Source organism: Gasterosteus aculeatus, chromosome 21, assembly GCF_964276395.1.
Source record: "Gasterosteus aculeatus chromosome 21, fGasAcu3.hap1.1, whole genome shotgun sequence".
Taxonomy (NCBI): domain Eukaryota; kingdom Metazoa; phylum Chordata; class Actinopteri; order Perciformes; family Gasterosteidae; genus Gasterosteus; species Gasterosteus aculeatus.
Window position 1 is genome coordinate 18,153,498 of NC_135708.1, and position 23,641 is coordinate 18,177,138.

General features: G+C 49.3%; 1 protein-coding gene across 1 annotated transcript in view; it reads right to left on the bottom strand.

Moving 5' to 3' along the window:
• Positions 1 to 23,641, bottom strand: part of LOC120811895 (cadherin-7) — a 64,453-nt gene continuing 40,812 nt past the window's right edge. The window contains exons 5-12 of the mRNA XM_040167635.2: positions 20,837 to 21,004; positions 19,037 to 19,224; positions 17,530 to 17,783; positions 16,548 to 16,684; positions 14,392 to 14,513; positions 7,140 to 7,257; positions 5,122 to 5,370; positions 1 to 609 (exon numbers count right to left, since the gene is read on the bottom strand). Coding sequence (XP_040023569.1) covers positions 95 to 609; positions 5,122 to 5,370; positions 7,140 to 7,257; positions 14,392 to 14,513; positions 16,548 to 16,684; positions 17,530 to 17,783; positions 19,037 to 19,224; positions 20,837 to 21,004 — 1,751 coding nt within the window. The 3' untranslated portion in view covers positions 1 to 94. The remainder of the gene's footprint in view (positions 610 to 5,121; positions 5,371 to 7,139; positions 7,258 to 14,391; positions 14,514 to 16,547; positions 16,685 to 17,529; positions 17,784 to 19,036; positions 19,225 to 20,836; positions 21,005 to 23,641) is intronic.

Here is a 23,641-nt window from a genome sequence, read left to right on the forward strand (position 1 = left end):
TTTTTTTTTTTTTTAATTTTCTGTTTTATTTTTTTCTTTCTTTTTTTTTTTTAAATCTTTTTTTTAGAGAAATGTAAAGCGAGACATTCAGGGGCTATGAGAAAACGCCGGCTCCGTCGCCGTTGCCGTACAAGTCAGCCAGCTTTTTGAAGCGCGGCCCCCAGTTGCTGAGGTAGTCGTAGTTCTGCTCCGAGTCCGTACTTAGCGACTCCAAAGAGCTCAGGGACTCCGCCACGGAGCCGCTGCCCTCGAAAGCGTACGTCTGCAGCGAGTCGTAGGGCGGCGCCGACGAGTCCACGTCGGCGTCCTTGAGCCGCTCCCAGATGAACTCCCGAAACACCACGTTGTCCGGCAGGGACTTGTAGGCCGGGCGAGCGGTGGACGTGTAGCGGAAGAAGGTGGGGGTGTCCGGTGTCACGTCCCGCCGCGCGCCGGGGTCCCGGATGGCGTTGAGGTTGCGTAGGGTCACCATGTCGAAGGCCTCCGTGTCCTCCTCGCCGCCGCCCTCGTCGTCGTAGCGGACGATGTTCTCTCTGATGTCCCTCTCCTCCTCCAGGATCAGGGGCTCCTTCCGCCTCCGGCGCATCGTCACGATCAGCAGGACCATCACTGCGGAGAAAATGGAGGAGACTCCATGACGACGAGCATGTGGGGGAACATGAGACTAAAATGGTCAGAAAACGACTGAGAAAACCTGTAATTTAATTGACTGTGCCTCTCTGTGGTTTCCACCACCTTCATTTTGCCCGCAGACAAAACTCCACCAAATCTGTGTCCTCCTGAGATCTTACCCCCCCCCCCCCCCCCCCCCCCCCCCTCCCTCCGTTCCCTCTGCCATACGTTATTGCTGAAAATAACTCTACGCCCAAGCAAACTGGCAAATGTCTAATGATGCTCCATCCGTCACTGTCGAGCTGATGCCAGTGAAGGATCGCTCCGCGCGCCCATAACTCTTCTCCGGCCCGACGTCGAGCCGCTGCAGCCGGGCCAGAAAGGAGCCCACGAGCCCGAAATTCAAACACCACTTCACATCCTCTAATAAGGGAGCAAATGGAAGAGACGGGAGGCGGCCGGGGGATGTGTCACATGGAAGGGCAGCGGGAGACGAATGAGTGGCCCTCTGTGGGCAGTTTCTTGTGGTAAAATACGTGAAATGGTTCCTCCCGGTCCGGCTCCACTAAAAACCCACGACACTCTTTAAGACAGGACGGCGAGCTCTCCTGCGGAAGATTGTTTCCTTTAATTTCACACACCGGAGTGGTTCTAAATTCTATTGGATTCAGTGGGGCTGCTGTAAAGTGAATCGCAAAGTGGCACATTGAAGTAGAATATTCTCAGTGCTTTCCAGCAAAGCTCTTTAAGGGTTTGATGCCTCGAAGGCGGCCGTGATGCTTCACGGGCTGGAAAGGGGCCATCCAATCACGTCCTGGGAGGACGAGCAGGTGGACGGCCGGGCATACAAATAGCGGGTCTGTGTCAGGTACCGAGGGTGCTGTAACAAATGATTTCCAGCCCAGACAGGTGAGCAAACACACACACACACACACACACACACACACACACACATTTACTGATGCTGTACAACAAATTACAAAAAACAAAAGCAGATCAGCTCGGAGCCACAAAGGCTTGTTGCTGAAATTGAATTGTTTAAATGATCTACTCGGCACAATCGATACCGAACAAGGTGAGTTTTCCGTGCTGCCTCCCCCCCCCCCAGCATGCATCACTGAAGGCACTTTCTCATTAGAGTATTGTGTTCTGCATGTGATTCCAGTGAATTTGCACTGATTATTTATTCGTTCCGTATCAATCAGCAACGGTGTGCAGGGAGGACCATGTTCGTAGAAGTATCATCACTTTCTTTGTTGTAAATAAAAAAAAGGAACATTAAAGGCCCAGAAAAACTGTTTCTTCAGTTAGCGATGTATGAAAAAGATTAATTGAGGTCCTTAGAAATTCCAGTGTTTGTGTTTGTCTTGATTTGATGGGTAATTAGTTAAGCTGCTGTCGAAAACTTGGTGTACATGTAAAACAACTTTGAGAAAACGTGATTATTTTCATTCAATTAGTGTTATGGTTTGATACAGGGTCACACACGCTGACCCGAGAGACAGCATCAGCTAAGAAACCAATATTATTATGTTGAATTCAGAGCCACAAGAAAATGATTGAAGACGATTTTCTCAATTAATTAAGTATGTGTTTACTCCGAGAAAATGTTGAAAATAAATTCTAAAATAGCTTTTCTTTAACTAAAACGGTGACGTTTAGCTTTAGTTACTGACTTAAAATGTGAAACCACAAAAGCTATGAGAAGGAGCAGAAGAGAGCCGGCAGGAAATAACGGTGTCTAGACGAAGGTCTCGTATATCAGCAGTCTGCATAAATTACATTGCAACAAAATGCATTCTGCACCGGACGCTGTTGACTGGCAAAGAAACAATCCCAGCGTGCAAACACGAATCCTCCACGTTATCGGCTCCTTTATCTGTATGTTTGCTGCATGATTCAAACGGCTTTTATTGTTTCTTTGTTGGCTCAGATGTTATCCGTCACACTATCTGTCCGGATGATGTTCCGTGTATCTTTAGCGTCTTTTTTTCTTTCGTATCCTTCTGCGAGCTGTTGGCATTTTTTTTGTTTGTTGTTGGTCTGTTTAGCCTCTGCCAGGCTGTCATTATGAAGACAAATCTGCTCTTAATTGATTTGCTGTATTGTCTCAGCCAGTGTGACAGCGAATAATTGCACCGTTTGAACAAACAAATGTGTGAAGGTTACAACGTCCACAATGAAGCTCAAAGTTCTCATGTGGAAAAACAAAAGCAGTCTTGCCGTCTGAATGTGAACTCGTGAACAGAAACGGACAAAGAGGCAAACGCGCGACACGGAGAGTGGAATCAGAGGCGGTTGTATAGAAATAAAGATTCATAGAATAAGTCTGATGAGCAAAACTCAGACAGAAAATACTGTCTGGAGGTTTAGAGTGCTACGTAATGTCCTAATTGGTCCTCTGGAGGATTGGGCCGTACCTGACATGCACTGGGGGGGGGGAATGCCGCTGGATCTTAACAAGATAATGATTGCCTCGGTACTTTGGGTACCGTGATTGTATCATTAAAAAAAGGGTTGAGATGACATTTGCAGCCACAACAAACAAAAAAAGGAGTTTTGTACCCAGACATTTGCAGACGCATTACCGCAAAGAGTAGAGGACGAACTCTGTAATTACATTTAAAAATATATCAACTTATGATTAATGGCCACTTAGCTTAGGAGCACGCAGAGCGCGAGCCGACTGAACGCCACGCAGGACCCGATTGAATCTCTCCGACCCAACGGACGAGAGGAAAAGTGGCACTCGACTCGCAGCTCTGCAGCCCCGTTATTAGAAAGGAAGGAAAGGGAGCAGACTGAAGACGGGGTACTCGGATACATCGAGAATTTCCATTTTATGTTACTTTACACTTGATACTCAAGAGTTTGCTCGGCCACACATTTCCCCCCCCGTTGCTCTTCTGAGGGTCTTCACTCATGCATAGGAGGGTCCTGTGTTGCGATGACAGGAATCCAAACTGGAGCGAAAAGCTCGTTTCAACGGCGTCAAACTACGACTGCCGCCTTTTCCCGTTTGATGAGCGACGACAGGGACGGCGTCTCTGAGCTTCTGGTTCACCGACGTGTCGATTCTCTACCAGGAGCAGGTTGGAGCCCAGCCTCAGAATGCACTATTCCCATCACCGCTTCTCTCTGTGACCTCCACGGAATCATCGAGTTTATGAGAAACGCCGGAATGTATCAGGAGGAAAGAACCACAAGAATCATCTGAAATCTCATCATCGACTCTCTTCAGGCTCCACTTTCTCACAATGAAATGAGAAACATAAATGAGATATACTATTAACTGGAAATGAAAGGTTTCAATAAAGAAACCTTAAGAACTTTACAAGATCCTTACGATGAACTGACCAATCAAGTGAATGCAGTCTTATAAAATGACATTTAGATGAACAACACCGCAAACAAATCTCATTTTAACTCTTAAAACCCAGATAAATATCCTAAAAGTGATGAAGGTCAAATCCTTGGAGGAGCACACAGTCCATCCGACACACAGCAAACATTCTCTCATCTGCTCCAGTTAAACATTACAATAAAAATACTCCAGAAAAACCCGCTTCACCGACTCTAATTGGCGCGATTTCAGTGGTGTTTTCTTTGTAAAAACGCAGGCAGCTATTCAGAGCCGGCCGACCCGGGTCACTCGTACTTACCAGAGAGGAAACGCGAGGGGAGGATATCTCCCTGCAGGTTTGACATGTGCAGGACCTCCAAAAGCAACTGTGTTTTAGCGAAGCTTCTCACACACACACACTTCTTCTTCCAGCGGCCGCAGAATGAATAATGGCAGCGATTAGTGTGAATGGGTTGTAAACACCGAGGTAAGCGGCCTTTTCTATAGTTAGCAGCACACGTTCAACATTACCGCCACTTACCGAATCGGAACTTAAATCTGAACCCGCGGAGGTCGCGTTCAGGCAGACGACTGGACACGTTGGCTACGTTAAAGCCGACGTGAGCCGCCGGTGACCTGCACACTCTTCTGGTTTTGCAAAGAGTCTGTGCAAGCTGTGCAGCGAGTGGGACGAGAGGGCTGAGAGCCTTTCTGCAGGGGAGGGCTGGCATCCAGCATCCATTGTCACGTGACCTTAGACACATGGGCCCATTTCATTGATTTCATCCATAGTTTGAGATAATTTGGAATATTTGCAGTAAGCGAATGGCTGGAATATCTAGAAATCCAAAGTTTTGCTATGTTTCTCATCAGAATAATAAAGGAAAGATTCAGCCGTTTCTCCCCGATCAGTTCTGCACAGTCCCCAACGTGACGCTGCCCCTGGAAATCCCATTTGCTTACTATCTATAACCCTCATGCAGAGACTTTGTGCCATGCGTGCTGCTGCTCATAATATATCTATTTGCACGACAGTGTTTATTTAGTGCTTTCTGGCATCCAGCGATCTGGTTTCGCTCGTCGCCGTTGCATTCAGCATCCAATGATCCACTTGTTAACGAACACAAGGAACAAAGCCGTTACCTCTGACCCCATATGGACCTTACCCAGCAGCGTGATGATGCACCCTAAAATGGCCACCAGGGCGCCGGTGCTCAGGCCGGTGGCCGTGTAGGCCACGGCGCCGCAGGACAGCGCCGCGCCGTCCGAGTCGCAGTCGCACACGCGCACCGACAGCGTGTTGGTGCTGCTGAGGGCGGGACTCCCGCTGTCCACGATCAGCACGGGCAGCCGGTAGGTGGCCTGCTCCCGCCTCCTGAAGCCGCCCCGCTTGGTCAGCACGGACGCCGTGTTGTCTGCACAGAGGAAGGAAGGAAGGAACACACGCTGTTTAGGAGAAGCAGCCCGAGCGCCCGTGTTTAATTAGCTGCTCCGTCGAAGTTCATCGGTCGCCAGGTGACCCCGCGGAAACCCGCGCGCATGTGACCGGCGGGAGGCGCGACGTCCTGGCGGCGACGATCGCCGCGCTTCGCCGCCGTCTGGAGTGATTTCGCAGCGCTCACGCCGACAGATGGTGTCATTAACACACTTCATTACGCGTCTCTCCCTGCGTCTGACCACCTGTTGGCTAATAACAGCGTGGAAATGTTACGTGGAATCTCATACGGGAGAGAAGGAGGCAGAACAATGTGCATTACGGCGCATCGAAAAAAAAGAGCTAAATGAAGCCATTTTGTGACTTCAGTGGATTGAAATGCACTTTAAATTGAGCGGTCACACTTGAAATGTAGATTTTCCCTTGAAGGAAAAAAATCCTTTGTGTGCTCACATTCGTCGATACTCAGATTGCTCCGTGAGTCTAAGAATAGAGTCCAAATGAATATAGAGATGAGCTTCCTCGTCGGCGCCACATCAGAGAGAATGTTTTGCCTTTGAAAGTGAAACACAAAGCGGGTTTGGCTGGAAAATTTAACAATTAGTGTCAGATAAACGTATTCTGATGGTAAAGGCAAAACACTCTATTTATTATCTAATATAACATTGTGTGTTAGGTACGCACATGTAGAAATACTGTTACAAGTAGTTCAGCATTCACTACTGCATGAAATACTTGGCCGTGTTTTTAAAACTGTGATCTGATACGAGAAGCTCATTGGCTGCATTCCCCCCCCGGCTGGCGTGTAGGTGGCGAGCGAGCCGTCGCGGTACAGAGGCGGTTCCCAGGCTGCGCGTTGAGGTCACAGTTGTTCTGTGATCTAAAACACGGAGACCCCCGCCGTCCTCCGACCCTCTGATCCGCTCTGGGTTGCGGCGGAAAGTTTTAAGGGGGAGGGTTTGCATTCCGTTTTGATGAGCAATTACAGGAAAAGGAGCGGAGAGGGAATTGTCACGGCAGAATTATGGGTTTCATTTGGCGCGGCGAGGCACGCCGCGGGGCGCCGCTCGCTCTCCTCCTCCTGAGTGAGAGTGCAGTGGGAGAAGGAGGCCGGATTCAGGGCGGATACAGAGAGACCAACGGACAAAGCGTCAATTCCACTGCTGCCAGGCTGGACTGGAAGGCGTAAAGCAGCAAAAAGAGCCGAACCGAACCTGACCGACCGGCAATGTTCTCAAGGGAGTCTTTGAATCCGGCTGCTGAAAGTACCGCGCGGGTCTTTGACCGGGTCGTACGATTGGTTACAAAGAGGAAGCACTATTGTCATTTATGTAAATATGTATTTATGTAAAAAATGTATTTTTATCTTTATTTTTCATTTTTATCTTTATTTCATTTTTTTATTTATTTTTTATTTATTTATTTATTTTTTTAATTTTAATTTTTAATTTTTTTATTTTAATTTTAAAATTGGTCGGCTTTCCAGAAAAGGCAAGCAAACGAATTTCAATACACAGGGCGTGTGTAATTGACAATAAAAATCTTTGAATCTTTGTATCGCGTTTTCATTCATTCCCAGCTTCATACTGAAGCTCCAGATAAACAGACAATAGTAGATGTTTAATGTTGACCTCCGTTAATATCAAACTCAGTGCTTTCTGGAGGCTTCTGTGTGAATAGTCAGATGAGAGAGGAACACGTCTACATTCCAATCACAGGCAAACCCCCAAAATGTTTGGGTCGTCGCACCTTTGTTGTCTCGCAGGGTGAAGTTGAGGTTGCCGGCGGCGGGCGCGGCGAGGGCGAAGTAGAAGCGGTGGCCGCTCGGAGGTTCGTCCTTGTCCACCGCGCTGATGGTCTGGATCACCTGAGGACCACAGGTAAGAGACAAGACACTGGAGATCAGTCCTCTCTCCACATTGTTTAAACCAGTAAGAAGGAAAGCGTTGGATGTGTAAATGTGTTCACGCCGAAGCGTAAATCTGCGTTGAGTGAACGGGGGAAAATCACGCTGATGGTGATTGATGGAAAGGGTTTGTTTTATAATGTTGGGCTGTGCTTTTGTGTCATTTATCCGTTGAAGGGCAGTAAGTGCTTATTTGGCAGCAGCTTGGCAACCTCTTAGAGATGTGTAGAATGTGTAGTAAGATGTGTAGTAGAATGTGTAGTACACACAGAAGATGTGTAGATGTGTAGATGTGTAGTAACAGATGTGTGTTAGAGAAGTGTTTTCTTTTGGGAGGTGATTTCTTCTGAAGAAAATTATTGTCCAGGCAACAATTCTCTTTGTCCGCACACCTCAGACCGAAACATCCATTTAGTGAAATAATGGAAAAGGATTATGGATTTTTTTTCTTTTTTGTTGCATTACATAGTTCCTTCAGGCAATAGCGAGAATTCTTTCTTTTTCTCTTCAACTGTCTGCTGAGACGCCTTTTCGTGGCAAACTCGCATCTCCAACAAACCTGTGTGACGTGATGTCACAATGAAAGTAGACAATAGCAACATTCGCTTTTCTCCACTTTATCGACATTTTCTGCCCTTTCTTGGGAGACGAGCAACATACACCTTTCTTTCTGTGAGCCATCGCTGGCTTTTTCTACACACTTCCAATTGGACACACACAACATTCAGCAACAAGAGTGGAACGGCGGTAAGGAGCTTATTTATCACACGGAAATGTTCTGGATTTGAAAATAATTGTTTACCTTTAATGGACCTTTTCCTCAGAGAGTCTCCTTCTACCGTCTAAAGCCACAAACACCGGCCTGGTTGGTGCTCCGAGACAAATGTGCCTGCTGCGCACTCGGACGTCCCCACTTCGTCATTACAACGTATGAAAATCACTCGCGACAACAACCGCTGTTGCTCGGGGCGACGCGAGACGAGCGTTGGTATCTTCGAGGTAAACAAGCGGCCGCTATTTGTTTTGGAACACTTTATTCTGCCTCTGAACTCCGGACCGCACGGAGTCCTCCTCCCTTCTACTGTACAGCAGCGTTGACACGTATGAATAATGCAGGGAATAAAACCACCAAATGATCCAATTTATTTACGCCCACTAGCGTGTGCTGCAATCACTTTTTTTTCATGAATACAAACGCGCTACCCGACAATCGGATAACACGTTTTGTGCGCTCCCTTTAAATGATTCCACGCGGCAGCACTTAGCTGCAGTGGGAAGGAAAGAAATAAGGGGAATCCGACTGGTTCATGCTGTGCAGCGGCCGCGTATCACACACAGACGTGCCATGTGGACGATAGCCACCATCAAACGGCGAGTTACTGCGGCAGCGTCCTTATAAATTTAGATCAAGCCTCCCGAAGTCCTTTGTAGGCAATGGAGGGAGTCAACGCGGTAACAACTCACACCGCTGGACGGGATCCAAGAGACTCTGAGAAGCAATTCGCACTGAATTATCACATCTCGCAGGCTGCCTCGAAACATCAAGACAAAAAAACGTAATTAGGAAAAAAATGAATAAATAACAAGGGGCGAGGACGCGGGGAAAAAGAAAAAAAAAGAAAGCAAACGCTCCATCAGTGCTGAGACGTGGATTATCAGCTGTCAGCTGTGATTAAATGCTGCTGGTTACAAGCTGTCAGGTATTAGGCGTTGGTGTAGGTGGCAAACGACGTCCTGCCAATTATTAAAACTGGCAGGCGGGGTGAAAATGCATGAATATTTTACTCCCGTTTCTTAACAAAATTAAAATAGTTGCTCTTTCATGAGCCAAAAGTAATGACAAAGTGCCTCCTGGTTTCTGTTTGCCATCGCTGCACGAGAGAGAGGGGGGGGGGGCGACACAGAGAGGTTATCTGCTGCAGCCGAGGAACATCCGGCATATCTGTACATGCAGACGGAATGGATGTTTGTGTCAGCAACATCACTGAGCACCTGTGTGTGTGTGTGTGTGCCCCCCGCTGCATATCAGGGAAGCTGCCATTGATCCCGGGATCACAATAACTCCCAACGCCGCTCTCTCGCTCGCGGAAATCTCACGTCTGATGGAGACCCTCCGCTTTGTGGCGGGATCCTTGCGCACGGCGCCGCCCCTTTGATGTCCTTTGAACGTGGCAGACGAGTTGGGAGCTTTATCCGCGCTTTCTGTTTCCTCCTGCTGAGGGAACGGACTGTAAATCACCCTTAGATCAAACACTGCGTAACGAATAATGCCGTTCATTAGAGGCGCTCTGATGCGAGAACCTTCTAAGGGGGGCGCGGTGGGGGGGGAGGGGGGGGGGTTCTCTAATGGTTTGAGCAGCAGACGGCAGGAGAGGGGCATGGATGTAGACATAAATTGTGACGGGGAGACATTAACGGCAGCGGCAGACTGGTGCCTGTCGCAAGGCGAGACCGAGGAGGCCCATGAATCACCGGGTTACAGCGCTTCGCTCTCTTTTTTGTTTTTGAGGTTCACAAATCGGCCGCACATCCGATCGGAGAGGATATAAAAAGGACAAAGGTGTCTCTGTTTGCCGCTTTGGAGGAGGAAGAGGAGGAGAATGGGCAAACAACACACACACACACACACACTGATCGGTAGTGAAAGCTTTGTCACGGCCCTTAGATTCTCTGCTTCCATCAGGGGCCGCTGCTGTGTGTTGAAGGCATGCGGACTGTTTTCTGGGTATAAACAGTGTCCCGAAACAGGAAGTCACAAACATTTGTCACTTGTGACGTCTGAAAACGAAGCTCCTTGGATCTTTAACCGGCTCTTATAATGACGTAGAAATGGATAGTTAACGGATTCTCCTTTCTTTATCCTTTAAAGATACATGCCGAGAAGGACATTTCTCACTGGAAATAAACCTCAGGGCTCCGCGGTGCAACTTCGTAACTGTACTTCTGACCTCGTTTGACCTCAATTCTAGTTTGGCATTTCTGTTCTGTGTGTTTTTTCGTTTTCATATCGGCCGACGTGTACGCTGATACTGATGTAGATGCAACGAGCTAACCGAGCGGCTGGCTGAATTATTGACCCGGCTCTAATGTCAACCTGCGAGTCCGCATCGCACGTCGTGAGTCCATCTAGCAAGAGAGCGAGACGTCCCCGCTCGGTGCCGCCATGTCGTGATGACAGAAGGCTCGGCTCGCCAACTGGAGAATCGAATTTGACAGCAGTAGGTTGATTACAGAGGATCTAATAAAAGTTAGAAAAGTTAAGATCCCCCCCGTGGTCCTGTGACACGGTGATGAATGCTCGCACAGATGTTCCGTTTTGTGTGTTTATTTTATGGTCGGACACGCACGAACGTTGAACACTAAAAGTTAGACATTTTGAAATTAAGATAATGGAGTCAGCCAAAGCTTAAAGACATTCTGTGAATTCTTCTTCTGTTACAAACAAATGAGCTTCAACAAAAACACTTCTGTCTTTAATCCGACGCCATCGACCGGGTCTGAACACTTCAGTCTGGTAATTTGGACGCACGATCCTCCCGACTGTGCAGCACCTGGACGACGGAGCCGAACCCGCTCACCTCACTCGCAACGTCCGCGGGTCAAATCCCACCGACTGAGACGCGGCCGTTCACACGGTCGTAATTTGATTATCCAAAACACCCGAAGCATTTCAGTGAACTACCACGACCGCAACTCATCACGGCTTTGACACGAGGCGTCCGTAAGCGGCGGCACGTGCCTCGCCGGAGAGACAGCTGGAGATGTGGCCTCCGTAATGAGGGGAAGAGATGTCAGGCTAACGCAGCTCGGGCCAGACACAGAAGAAAGCTGCGGGATAACGAGCTGGAATAAAAACGTTCCCCTCTGTGACACCGACAGCGGAAACGCGGCGCTGCGTTTAAACAACAAGGAGGACTCCTGCGCCGCTGCAGGATGTGCGACGTGCGTCCGCGCCGCCTGTCATCATCACGCAACCTTCGTCACCAAGGACTTAAGGAAACATGAAGTTACGAGTGTAAGTGAGCATTGCATCAAATAGGCGGCAGCCGCAGGAGAGAGAGAGAGGGTGATGGGGGAGGAGGGGGGAGGAGGGGGGGCGGGCATTTTTCACACCCTTCCCATGACATCGACGACCCAAACACCCCGTGAAGTCAGCGCGTGCGTCATCTTCCAATCGCTTCTTCAATCTCCTTCTTGCGAGCGGGTTCGACTGTCGCCTGATGCTGCCGAGGTTAAAGGGCGCCACGTTCGGGCGCTGATCCGCCTCCTCTCTCTTCTCAACACTCACCGTAAACTGATAATTTGAATGAAGACTGGAGGTGCGAAGGCATCGCTGGTGTTTGTGTGTGTTGACAGCCGAGTACTTTAGAGGTGTTAAGTCGAGTTTGGATTAGGGGGAAGTGTTCGGGGGGGCACTGAAAAAGGTTCAGGCCCAAAAGTTGTCAAAGTATTTTCACAGTACATGACACAAAGTCACCAAAGAGTTTTTATAACGCAAACACAAGATCCAATGCGGCGACGGGCCACAGCAGTCCTACTAAAGTGCCCCACATCTTACCCTCAATTACCCCCCTCCCTCCCTCATTACTTCATCCATGGACCTCGGGAGGATGCCGTCTCTCCTCCGGGATGCTGCAGGAGTTGAGGGAGGGGCAGTGCAGCACATTGGGGGCAACAGAATGCCAAGTCCCCTCATGCGTGTAATGGTTACACTGAAGTGATTGTACAACATGACCCAAGCCCCCCCCCCTGCCATCCCCACTGCCCGTGCCCTGTTCCACCCCATCATAATATCAATTAGCATCATGGCGAAAAGACAGACGCACCGGTGATCCGTAACGAGCGGCATCTCTGGAGACGGAGCCGGTGCCACGAGACGCCTTTAATTAGGCCTGAAAGATGGCAGGTTCCTCTGTCCCTGCAGTCCATGTTAATCTGTGACACGGAGCCACGCAGTCGACCCCCCCGGCCCCCACCGGCAAAATGTTATCATTTCACCTCCGCCGGAGCTGCGGCGCGGAGGGTGGGGGGGCAAAACGAAGGCAGTTCAGCCGGACACACGTTACACAACGGGAGCGTTTTAATGAATTAGGAATCAGGGGGGGGGGGGGGGGGGTGGGGGCAGGTCACACGAGTCCCACCCGCCCCGACTGCTCGCAGACAGCCGACACCTCGTTGCCATTCACACCGGGTTCCGCCTCCAAATGTCAACCCCTCTCCCCCTCCCTCCCTTTGCTCCCAATGTGTTTTTGGGGTGTAAATTTCCTCACGGAATTTCCATCTTCAACATTACGACCGAAAGGTGCAAAAACCCGCTGGTGCACTTGGGTGCTGCCTGAACACAAGGCTGTATTTGAGTGGGATTTAATAGATCTAATCTCCGGATGAGAGAAAAATAACAAACGAGAACCGCTCTGGTTCTGATTCGTTCTGTCCGGCAACAAGGGGAAGAAGATGAGGAAGCCACAGTTTACATTTTATTATGTATCGACGAACGTGATTGGAAGATGCCGGCAATCTTTAACACGAGACAAGAGATGAAATTCACGCCTCTCTTTACAAAGCTTCCACGACCACTTTCAGGGCGGAGGCGGAGGGGATTTGAACGCGGCGCGGCGTCTTCCCGCCGGGGCCGGACGGCAGGCTACCTCGCGGCTCAGCCATCAGCTGGCATTGACGGAGCAATCTGTCCGCTCCGGCTGAGTAATTACAGATACGCGGCACCTTTTCCTGCTGGTGACGCTGTCACGGACCGGGGCCGTCGCCGTGTCCTCGGGGCCGGTTTGATTGTTGGGAAATGACTTTGTTTCAGTATCGTCGCGTAGGACCTGCGCCATAATTTATCAGACGCTAGTGGGGAGAAATGTGCAAATTATCAGTTGAATTTGGAAGTCAGGGTGTATTGACGGGTGATGGATGGTTGCTAGGGATGCTCTAAATTTGATATTGCTGAGCAACAACACTCATCCCAAGATAAGTGGCAGCATCATTAACAAAAAACAGACGTTCTGCGGTAGAAAGGAATCCTTCAATAATGATGGCGACTAATGTAGAGGCAATGTTTATTTCAGCAAATACTCTGCACCCGAAGGCTAGAATCCAATTAATTAAATATAGATCTGCCATATCTCAAAAGACCTCAAGGTAGGTTGAATTTGATGCAGTGAAGTTCATTAAGTTTTCATTTTTAAGTCTGAACAAAACAAATAAAAAGAGAAACAGAAAAATAAAAACCGAGCGTCAAAACCCGTAGCTTCACCTACGTTGTGGTCAAGCATCACATCACGCACACAGAGGAAAAGGCCGACACGAAATATGGTCCCTCATTACCCCAAATGCAATTCGTTCACCCTCCTGTGAGCACGGTGACAAACAGCTCTGAAGTATAAATGCAAATAGCATATTTAAAAAGGGGCCTAATAGCTATTTTCCAATACGATGCATCACTCTGATCAATCGTACTTATGCAGGTCTACACGCCTCCTTTACACGTACGCCTCTGATTGTGTTTTCCAAATGCCAAAAGCAGACGAATCGCCACCGGAGACGCACAAGCCATTTAGCAACAATGAAGCCAAAGCGCCACGCATGGCCGCGGCTTCATTTCCTCCCTTCTTCTCCTGGATCGCGTCACCAAACCCTCCCGACGTCTCCGCGTCCCTTTTTTTTTTTTCTTTCTTCTTCCTTTTGGTGATTTCGCGACTCTTCGCCTCTCCGCCGTGATCGTTTAATTACGCAGAGCCTCCGAAGCGAAAGTCAAAGCACGGCGGCGCACCAATCCTTCCCATCGCGAGGCGCCGCATTACGCCGGGATATTGTTGTGGATTTGGACCACAGGCGGCGAGTGGAGCGCCGTCGTTAATTCAGCGGGCTCTGACATAATGGAATGAGAGGTACATCTCCAATGAAGGATACCACAACACCTGCTATTAAATCTTAAGGATGCGTCTCATACTAATGAGGCCTTCTCCCCGGGGTGACCTCGGGCTGGGAAGTGGGGGTGTGCACAGCGGACAAAGTTTTAATGGCTTTGAGAGAGTCAGCCGGTTCTCTGAAACTTTCCCGAAAACCGCGGACGGCGTTTCCGGGCCTCACCTGTCCCGCCGCGGCGTTTTCACACAGGACGGTTTCGTAGTCTATGGCGAAGACCGGAGCGTTGTCGTTTATGTCCAACACGGTGATGACGGCGACGCCTTTTCCAATTTGGGTCGGGTCCTCTGAAGGGGGAGAAAAGGAGAGAAGAAGAAGCCTTTGTGTCAGAGCTTTGCGGCAAACACTTTGATTCTGCCGAAGACCGTTTCATGGAATATTGATCTTCCTCGTGTGCTCTAATTAATCTCAAGGGAGGAGGGCGGGGGGGGGGGGTCAAATAAATAAATATACAGCACACCTCGTGCGACTGCCACCCGCAGCCTGCGGATCCGCCAAAGCGATTTCGCCCGGTGCCGAGCGGCGGCGGACGATGCCGCCTCGCACCGCGGCCTCCGCGCTGATGGCTAAATGGCTGCATCTGAGTGCGAGACGATGATTGAGCCCGGCGTCGCCGCCGTGCCGGCCCCCGGGGGGGGGGGGGGGGGGGGGGGGTGGGAGGATGGCGCGCTGACATTGGTGATTTGGCGGCCATGAAAGGGGACGCGCGGCGCCTCGGGGGGGCCACGGGCTTCCTGTCACCGCGGCGGTCCGACCACAGCGCATGAAATGTGAGTGACTGCAGCTCCGGATGCACAACACCCCCCCCCCCCCCCTCTCCCCTCCTCCCTCCCCTCCCCCGACCAGCCAGCTCCTCGCACTCCTTTCAGCCGCAGAAAAGCCATTTACTGTAAACACTGTGATCGGGCGCACGTGGCGGTGGATTACGGAGCCGGTCCGTAAACTGAGGGATGTTTTCAGGCTGGAAACGGCTCCCGATGTCACCGTGAGTCAGAAGCCAGTACCTCATGCGCGATGAGGGCCGCCGTGACATTTCACGTGGCTATTATTACACGCCGCCGTCTCTTTGTTGCTATATCCGGCAACCTGGCTCGGGGGAGCCGACCGAGCGGCGCGTCCCTGTGATATTAGATGTAAATAACAAACAAAAACCTTTTGAAGCAAAGGACGAGGAGAAACGCTTTCGGAGAGAAATGAACACTCCGCCTTTCAAACAGTGTTTAAGTGAATGCGGACGAGGCGGGAAGGCCGACGGCCTCGTGTTTCCTTCTGGGACGCAGCTGTGGACCGAGCTCGCCGGGTCGTGTTTGTGTCCAATGTGTGTGTGTGTGTGTGTGCGTGATCCAAGTGGAGTGATGCAAAGACTGGTAAAAAAAAAAAAAGAAGAAGAAAGAAAGAAGGCACTCGTGTCCTTCCAGCCATTGAGAGATAATCAAAAAGGCAGCCGGCACTTCTTCACGTCGCATTAGCATAGTTCACCCGCGGGTGAGATCGTCCGCCCTGAGTCAGCATCTCGTCCCCGCCGGCTCGCGGACACGCGGAGGTTGACTGTCCTGCGCGTGAATTAACATTCCCCGACAGCCCCGCGACAACCCCCCCCGACAACCGAATCGCCCTCTGCACGGACGTCCATGTGACACCATGAGCGGGACAACAGGTTGCACACAGCGGCATGTGAGACCTCGCCAGCCAACAAGTATCCCGCCATCCAACGCAGGCGTCGGGTTCACGACTCCAACGTCTCAGCCGGTTTGGGAAGCGCTTACACTGCTTGCCTCCCGTTTCCAGCCGGCAAACAGTGATCCTGGAGGACGAAATGGAAGATTTGCTCTGGCAGCTGGCTAGTCAAGCTAACGTGACATCCAGAAGTTGCTGACATTTTCATCTCCTTTTGAACCGATGAACTTGACGGCTACATGCATGATGCACAGAACTGAACCCAAGTTGCAGAGGACACGTAAATGAACAAACAGCATTACTCTTGTTAGTGCTTTTATATATAGGTTAAGATGTATGATCAGAAAGTCATTTTATGCTACTAGAACTTACGTCATATTATTTTAAAAGTAAAAGTTTGTAGGGCTTTTAATAAGTAGGACAAATAAATAGGCTTTGCATTCGTTACTATGCTTTGCACCACTTAAAAGAAAAGTTCACAAATGAATGTAGTAAGCTGCTAAAATGCTCCTAGGGCTTTAAAATGACCAGCGTTTATTACTGAGGGTGCGTTATGCGCAGCTTATTCCTTGCACGTCTGCAGGTGACACACCACGCCGGCGTCTTTCGGGGAGGCGTGCTGCGGGGTCGGGGGTCAAACTCACGCGTCTCGATGGCGAAGACGGTGAGGTTGTGGATCAAGTTGGCCTCTCGGTCCAGAGGCTTGGCTGAACTGATGACCCCGCTCAGCGCGTCCACGTTAAAGAAGCGCTCCAAGTCCGTGTTTCTGTCGATGGAGTACCTGGACAACGACACACAGCGCACTTACTCAACGTTCATTTCAGTAGTTCCCTCCTCAAACCGTACAGACATTTTTCATAAAGTACTCTCAGTTAGCACGCTTCTAATTCACAATGGCAGCAGAAACTTGGAGCGTCGCTGCACAAATGTAACAAAACCCTTTTATAAGTTGATAAACTGCGGCCGCTCTGCTCGGCCCGCAGCTCACAACAAGGCGCATTTCTAGACAAAATTACAACTTCAATTAGCCCTCATCCAAAGGGTATTATTGCAATGCAATTTGACTCTTGTGGCTGAATTAGTTCCACAATAATTTTAATTTCGACAGATGTAGAGAAATATATTGCAGACACTGATAACAGTCACAGAAGGAAAAAGAGGCAATTTACAGCAACAATGGCGCAGTAATTTGATTTTCTGATCAAGATTACTCGGAATCCTGACCGAGCAAGCATGGATGCCGCACGATATTCATTCAATTAACACAAAAACAGAAGTGGATCTCGAGAGCGCCGCCGCGCAGATTGGCAATACGAGTGCTTGTTTTGAGTACCCTCCTGGAGGAATGCCCTTCTCTCCTCCAACATGGCATTTCACTTTTGCTAATGTTGCACTCCATGACCCCCCCTCCCCCGCCGCCATCTGGCCCTGCGTCTGCGGCAGCCACACGGGGGGATTATGTGGGGTATTTGAACACATTCCTGTCGTTAAGTCGGCTGGTTCATTCTGGGATTCTACGAGCGTCTATTTGTTGGTTAACAAACAGCTCGCAGAGGTCCGTCCGCGCGCGTTGCCGCAACGTGAATCGGGACGGAATAAAAAAAAACGCTGCGGGCAAGCGGTTACCTGATGGCGTTGCCGGAGGTGTCCGGGTCGTGGGCGGAGACCTTCCCGATGGAGGTGCCCACCCTGGCGTCCTCCGAGACGAGCATCCTGCTGAGCGGCGGCGAAAAGACGGGCGGCTCGTTCACGTCCTCCACGGTCACCCTGACGGACGCCGTGTCGCTGAACGGGCCGGCGCTCAGGAAGTCGGAGTCAATGTTCCGGTTTGTGGCCTCGATTCTCAGAGAGAAGGTGCTCTTTGTTTCAAAGTCCAGAGGCTGGAGGGGGGAGGACGGGGGAGGAGGGGGGGGGGGGGGGGGGGGGACAGAATGGACAACATGGGTGTGAGACGTCCACTCTTCTCATCAATGGAGGAGAGCGGTTAGAAAAAGCTCCGCTCTTCTTTGTACTTGGAGGACGACGCTGCTGTGGCTGCTATCGATCAAAGGCCGACGACACGGTGACGGGCAGAGAGGAATAAAAGCTCCGGGGACATTTCCAGTCATTTTGTCCACTTTATCGAACCTGCAGAAGAACGTTGATTTGACACTTTCCCCTCCAGCGGCTCTCGCCGACGTTGGAACTGTCTGTTTGTTGCAGAATCGAGCGAGAAATGCGAAATGACAAATGCGACGCGTTTAACTTTAGATTTCAAAGCGTATTTAAGTCGGCGGATATCAATGATGTCATTCATGGCGAGTGTTTTCACCTCTACGCTGTTTTTGCTGGAGCCGTCGTGGTAGTAAACCAATGGGACGTAAACTTCGATCCACGTTGGATCAATGCCGACTCGTCATTAGTGATTATCACTTAATCTAAAGGCCTAAAAGAAACACGCAGCTGAAACTGGGAGAGGCCGTTGTCTCTTTCCTCCAGTAAATAAGCGTTTTGTTATCATTTCACTCCGTTTATTATAAGAAAACATAAATTATTTTTCAGGAACGCCAATCTCCCCTCAATGCCGTACAGGCTGTCCAATACACCACGGATCCAAAAAGGGAAAATCCACCTAGCCGGGGTTGCTCATATATATATTTTTCATGGTGCCAAATCCCATGAAAAGACCAAAATCCACAAAGCTGCAGTCTTTAATACTTTCTGACTCCCCCACCCTGCCTGTGCACTCAGTCCGCCTGAACACTTCAAACAGTCACAAATATGTAGTTTCTGCTGGAAATAAAAAGTTAAGTTCCTTAAACTGGTATTTATGTAGGGGGCAATTACAAGCTATGGATTAATACACATGTGGTGCTTTGTAAATATGTTATTTGATATTGGATCTCTTTAAAAACAAGAGGAAAAAGACGACAGTGAGCCACGTCCGTCAATATTCCAGGAAATATTCAATGCCACAGCAGCCGCTGGAGCACAGGGCCGAACCCAACGGGCGCAAAACGTCGCCCTACGTCTCACTGACTCCCAGCGTGGGGAAGTCTAGCACCATTTAGGCGCAGAGCTACGCTGCGAGGCTTCAGCCCTCTGTCAAAAACCGGAGGCCGTCTTTGTTTTTATCGGGATTTATGTGCAGTACCTTCAGGAGAACGATGACCCCGTCTTGCGTGCTCTCGTCGGTTGTTATGTTGAACACGCCGGGCCCGTCGCCGTCCATGATCCGGTAGTCCATCTCTGCGTTGGAGCCTATATCTGCGTCAGCCGCTTTGATTCTGGCCACAACAGATTGCACCGGCAGCGACTCCGGCACCGCGTGCAGATAGTTTTCTGCAGGAGGAAGGACAGGAGCGGATGCCGGTAATGGATGTGCTCATTTCACCACCAACTCACCTTCAAGCAGCGCGGCTAGTTTTTTTTTTTTTTTTTTTTTTTTTTATACCCCCTTCAGCTTTGATTCAGCTGTGTGGCTCCTCAATAAATTCATGTTGCATAACACAGACAGGCAGCAACTGCGACACACGCGGAATAAAGCATTTTGCTTCAAACAGCAGCGGACAATCCGATGTATAAGTTGAACATAAAAATAGGGAAGCAAAAAACATTTTCAGTTGTTGCATTTACAGCTGGAAAAGAATACTTCTTCATATCATGAAGCTCCCTGAGTGCTGCCTTGATGCAATGGCTTTCCCCGAGACCAAAACAGTAAAAGAATTTAAAAAAAGACTAATGCTAAAGATCTTTTCGGTATCTTTCATGGGATGAAACGTCCACTCGAAGATTCTATTACTCAAAAACTCTTCATTGTGTTCCCTCGGCTTTCTGTCTGACCCTTTGGATTTAAAGGACTCTTATAAGAATAAAGAAGGGAATCATATTCATAATCATAATCTACCCAATCACCGTGGCAGAGCTCATTACCAGACCTTTCCGTGTTCCTTACAGTGTCTCCCTCAGCCACCGTCTAAATGCTAATCTGCCTGACATTGTTTGCCTCCATGTAATCTTTATAATGGCTTTTTAATTTGCCGTGGAATAGCAGCTCTTTAAAAGAGCGAAGAATTGCTTTCCTCCCTCCGATTTGCCCCCACTGTCTGCTCACGCACGCTAACCTTGGCTTCTCTTCTTTCGTTTCTTCTCAAGGACCAGCTAAAGGTAGTGGACTCTGCACCAGCTGTGACGCTCCGGAACGCTCTACTGATTCTGACCTGTGACCCCCGTGAGCGAACAAATCCCTCCCACGTGTCTTCCCTTCCATCAGCACGCCGCTGGCTTAAAACGGCATTGATGACTAGTTGTGCAAACCGGAACCTTCCTTTACCCCCCCGGTGGGGCAGCAAATGGCCTCTGCTTTGCAGCGGTCCAGCGGCAGGTGCAGCAGCATCGGCGGCGGACCGATTGCCCCGGCGCTTTGGGATTATCATGAGAAGCGCTGCGTGCCTTTGAATCTCAGAGCCGAGCTTGGAAACCATTTACAGGCTGACAACAAACAAACAAACAAACAAACAAACGGAGCCCGATTGATCCTGGTATCGAACCCCGAGAGCGGCGCCGAGCTCTGATGAACACCTTGCAGGAAGGTGCTTTTTTAATTTAATTTTTTTAAAAGCAGTAGGGTGAGGGGGAAGAGAGGGTTGCGAAGATAAAGAGAGAATTGCGTCTGGATGGCAGCCAGGCAGCTTTGATGAGTGTGTTTTGCTTCAAACGGGTATTTTCCGTTGAACTTTATTCGGCCACACAGGCTGCGGAGTAATGGAGCAGTATTTTCCAATGAGTTCATTTCCACATGCCGAGGCGCGGCGGCACCGGCGTCCGCTACACGCACGACAAAGCAACGCGAAAATACCTCTTTAAGCCCCATTCAAAAAAAAAAAAAGAGTACAAATGCACCGAGGGGCCGATGCTTTACGGCTGATCCGCCCACCAGGACGCGGACTCTTACTGTGGGTGAAGCGAGGCGGGTTGTCGTTGACGTCGGTGAGCGTGACGGTGACGGACGTGGTGCCGGAGAGGCCGCCCATCTGGCCCACCATGTCTTTGGCCTGGATGACGAGCACGTACTGGTCCCTGGTCTCCCGGTCCATGTTGGGCAGCGCTGTTCTGATGACGCCTGAAGGGAGAAGCAGAGAGTCGGACCTTCTGATTGACGTGAGGCGTCCCGCACGCGTTCCAAGGGGGTCCGCTTGAACTGACTTGTTATTTAACACATATATTCGATAGTGGGAACACAACAATAATGTTCTCATACATGTGTAAACTGTCTTATTCATGAGTCCGTGTGACTACAGCAGCATGCGTCATCTCAGGAATCAGTTCCGTCAATTAGAAATTGCAAAGTGTCAAATAGAAAAGCATTTTAAAGCACAAAATGAGAAAAAGAGTGACAATTTTCTCCTGTTTCTGTAACAAAGGAGCGATACACATACGTTCCCCAAGAGGTTTTAAATTACCAGCAATTATTTTGAAATCGTTCAGTCATTCATGAAGGAAAATGTCAGTATTGAAAAATATTTTGTTCTTTTTTAAGGATTTTATTTTTCAAATGAATTGAGCTCTACAGTCTTTCCACAAAACAGAATCATAACAAAAGTGAATAATAGTTTAGTTCCAATTATATTCGTCTACATTTTTCTTCTACTTTGTGGTCACAAATGAATTTCGCAGCGCAGCTTTAAATGCCTCCAATCACCAAAAGTATCGATCTTTAATACAAAAGCATACGGAGCCACATCGAGTGGACGACCCACTCGAGCAGAACGGATGCTCGCATCAACCGAGCAGTATTTAGAACTTTGAATGGAGGTCAACGGGTGGATGTCCAGCTTGTTTGCACCGCGGCAATGAGCTGGGACTCCTCCGTGCCCCGAAAACGCGGCGTCACTCCGAGCGGCTTAGGAGAGCGACGTGTGATGAGGTTAATGTTAAGAAGCTGTCAGAAAAGTGAGCACATGCAAGGGGACGTTTCTGCCGCCGGGGGAGTTATTATCCGTCTCTCCTCCTGTCACCATTGATCTGTCATCAGAGAAGTGACAACGGCGGCATCAAACGGGTGGCATTTATCTGTTTGTACCGGAGCCGCCGGATCAAACAGCTCCTGTTCAGCCGTGGCACCAATGCACAAAATACTAGAGAGAGCTTCTCGAGAAGTCTTTCCATTAACGGCGCTTCCTCAAACTCAACTTTATCTACGAAGGGCAAAAACCGCCGTGCATTTACATCCCTGGAAAAACTGCTTTTAAAGTAAATGACGTGAAGCACGTTGCGTTTCATTCGGTAAACGACACTTATTAAAGATGCTCACGGAAGAGATCACTCATTAGCAGACACACAAAGCCAAAACACAGTTCCTGGATAAACGAGTCGCAGCCCGGCGAAGCAGATCAAAGCTCTCGCTCGGAGTTAGTTCCTGAACATTTTATCATAATCCTTCAAATTCCACAAATAATTGAGGTCCAATTCTCTGGAGGACGTATTAAAACACGTTTTTTTCAGATGATTCACCGAGATGTTTCTGATAAAACCTCGTGGGATTGAGGTCCGGCCCCGAGATGTTTGTGCGCTGTGTTTTCACAGTGAAGAGAACTGCTGGTGATTCTCCTCCGGCCGCATGCAGAACATACACACTTATTCTGGTTAAATGTCTCATTCCAGGTTCTCATAGGAAGAGTACACACACACACACACACACACACACACACATTCTCACATGCTGTTTGCAATTAAGCTCAATCCAGGAACAGAGGCCCCCAAAAAAAAAAAAAATCTAATAAATGAGTCAAAAGACTTGAAGAGAAAAATGAAGACGCCTTTTGACCGTCAACCGCGGGTGTACTTGAAAAGTAAACAATTCCATTAAGTGTTTAATTTTCTCTCCCTGCCATCCTTTATTAATGTCATTACAGCCCCTCCAGCTGAAAATTGTTATTGGCTGCTGTAACTAAATGGCTCAGTTAGCTAAATTATAGTGGCTTGTCCACTTTCTTTCCCTCCAAAGTCCCTGCCTGGGGGCTTATCGGGACGTAGGTGGTCAATGAAGCAATAATCTTTTGGCGTTGCTCTGCAAAACATGTTGCCATTTCAGTCCTGCATCAAATAATGAACAGTGGGACGTTGTTACGCAGCAGTGGGGGGAAACAAGGCGGCCTTTGTCTCCGTTGGACGCAGTCAAAACTTTTGTCATCTGTTTCTTCCTCGGAGAGTTTATAGAGAATGTGTCTCGGTGCCGTGGACGTTCACCCACCCGCTCCATTTGTCCCCCCTTTTAGCCTCCTCCGTCCGTCCTTTGACCGCTTCTCTGATGCTCCTCCCCGCGGGTGCGACCCCCCGTAGCCAATTAGAGAAGCGCCACCGCCGACCCTGTTTGCTCGAGTATCATCATCGAGAATCCCGTAAGGCCGGAAACACAAAACCCGCTCTCTTCTTTTTTTTTTTTTTGGTTCCCCGCGCAACGCAGCCGCAGGGGCACAGCGCGCACGTCTGGCCCAGCAAGAGGAAACCTTTAAAACATGCGAGAGAGGCAAAGACGGGCAGGATAATGGTCGGGTTGTAATAACAGCTGCAGCGGTCGGCTCGGAAAAAAAAAAAGGTGAAATGAAAGAGCGGTTGAGCCGCTCGACACAAAACCACGGAAACAATTGATATACTTATTTAATACCGGCTCTGTGTGTTGGAGCCTGCGAGATATTGGCCGTGGTTAATGATGCCATGAATCCTGAATCTAGCAAGCCACAACCCCCCCCCCCCCCTT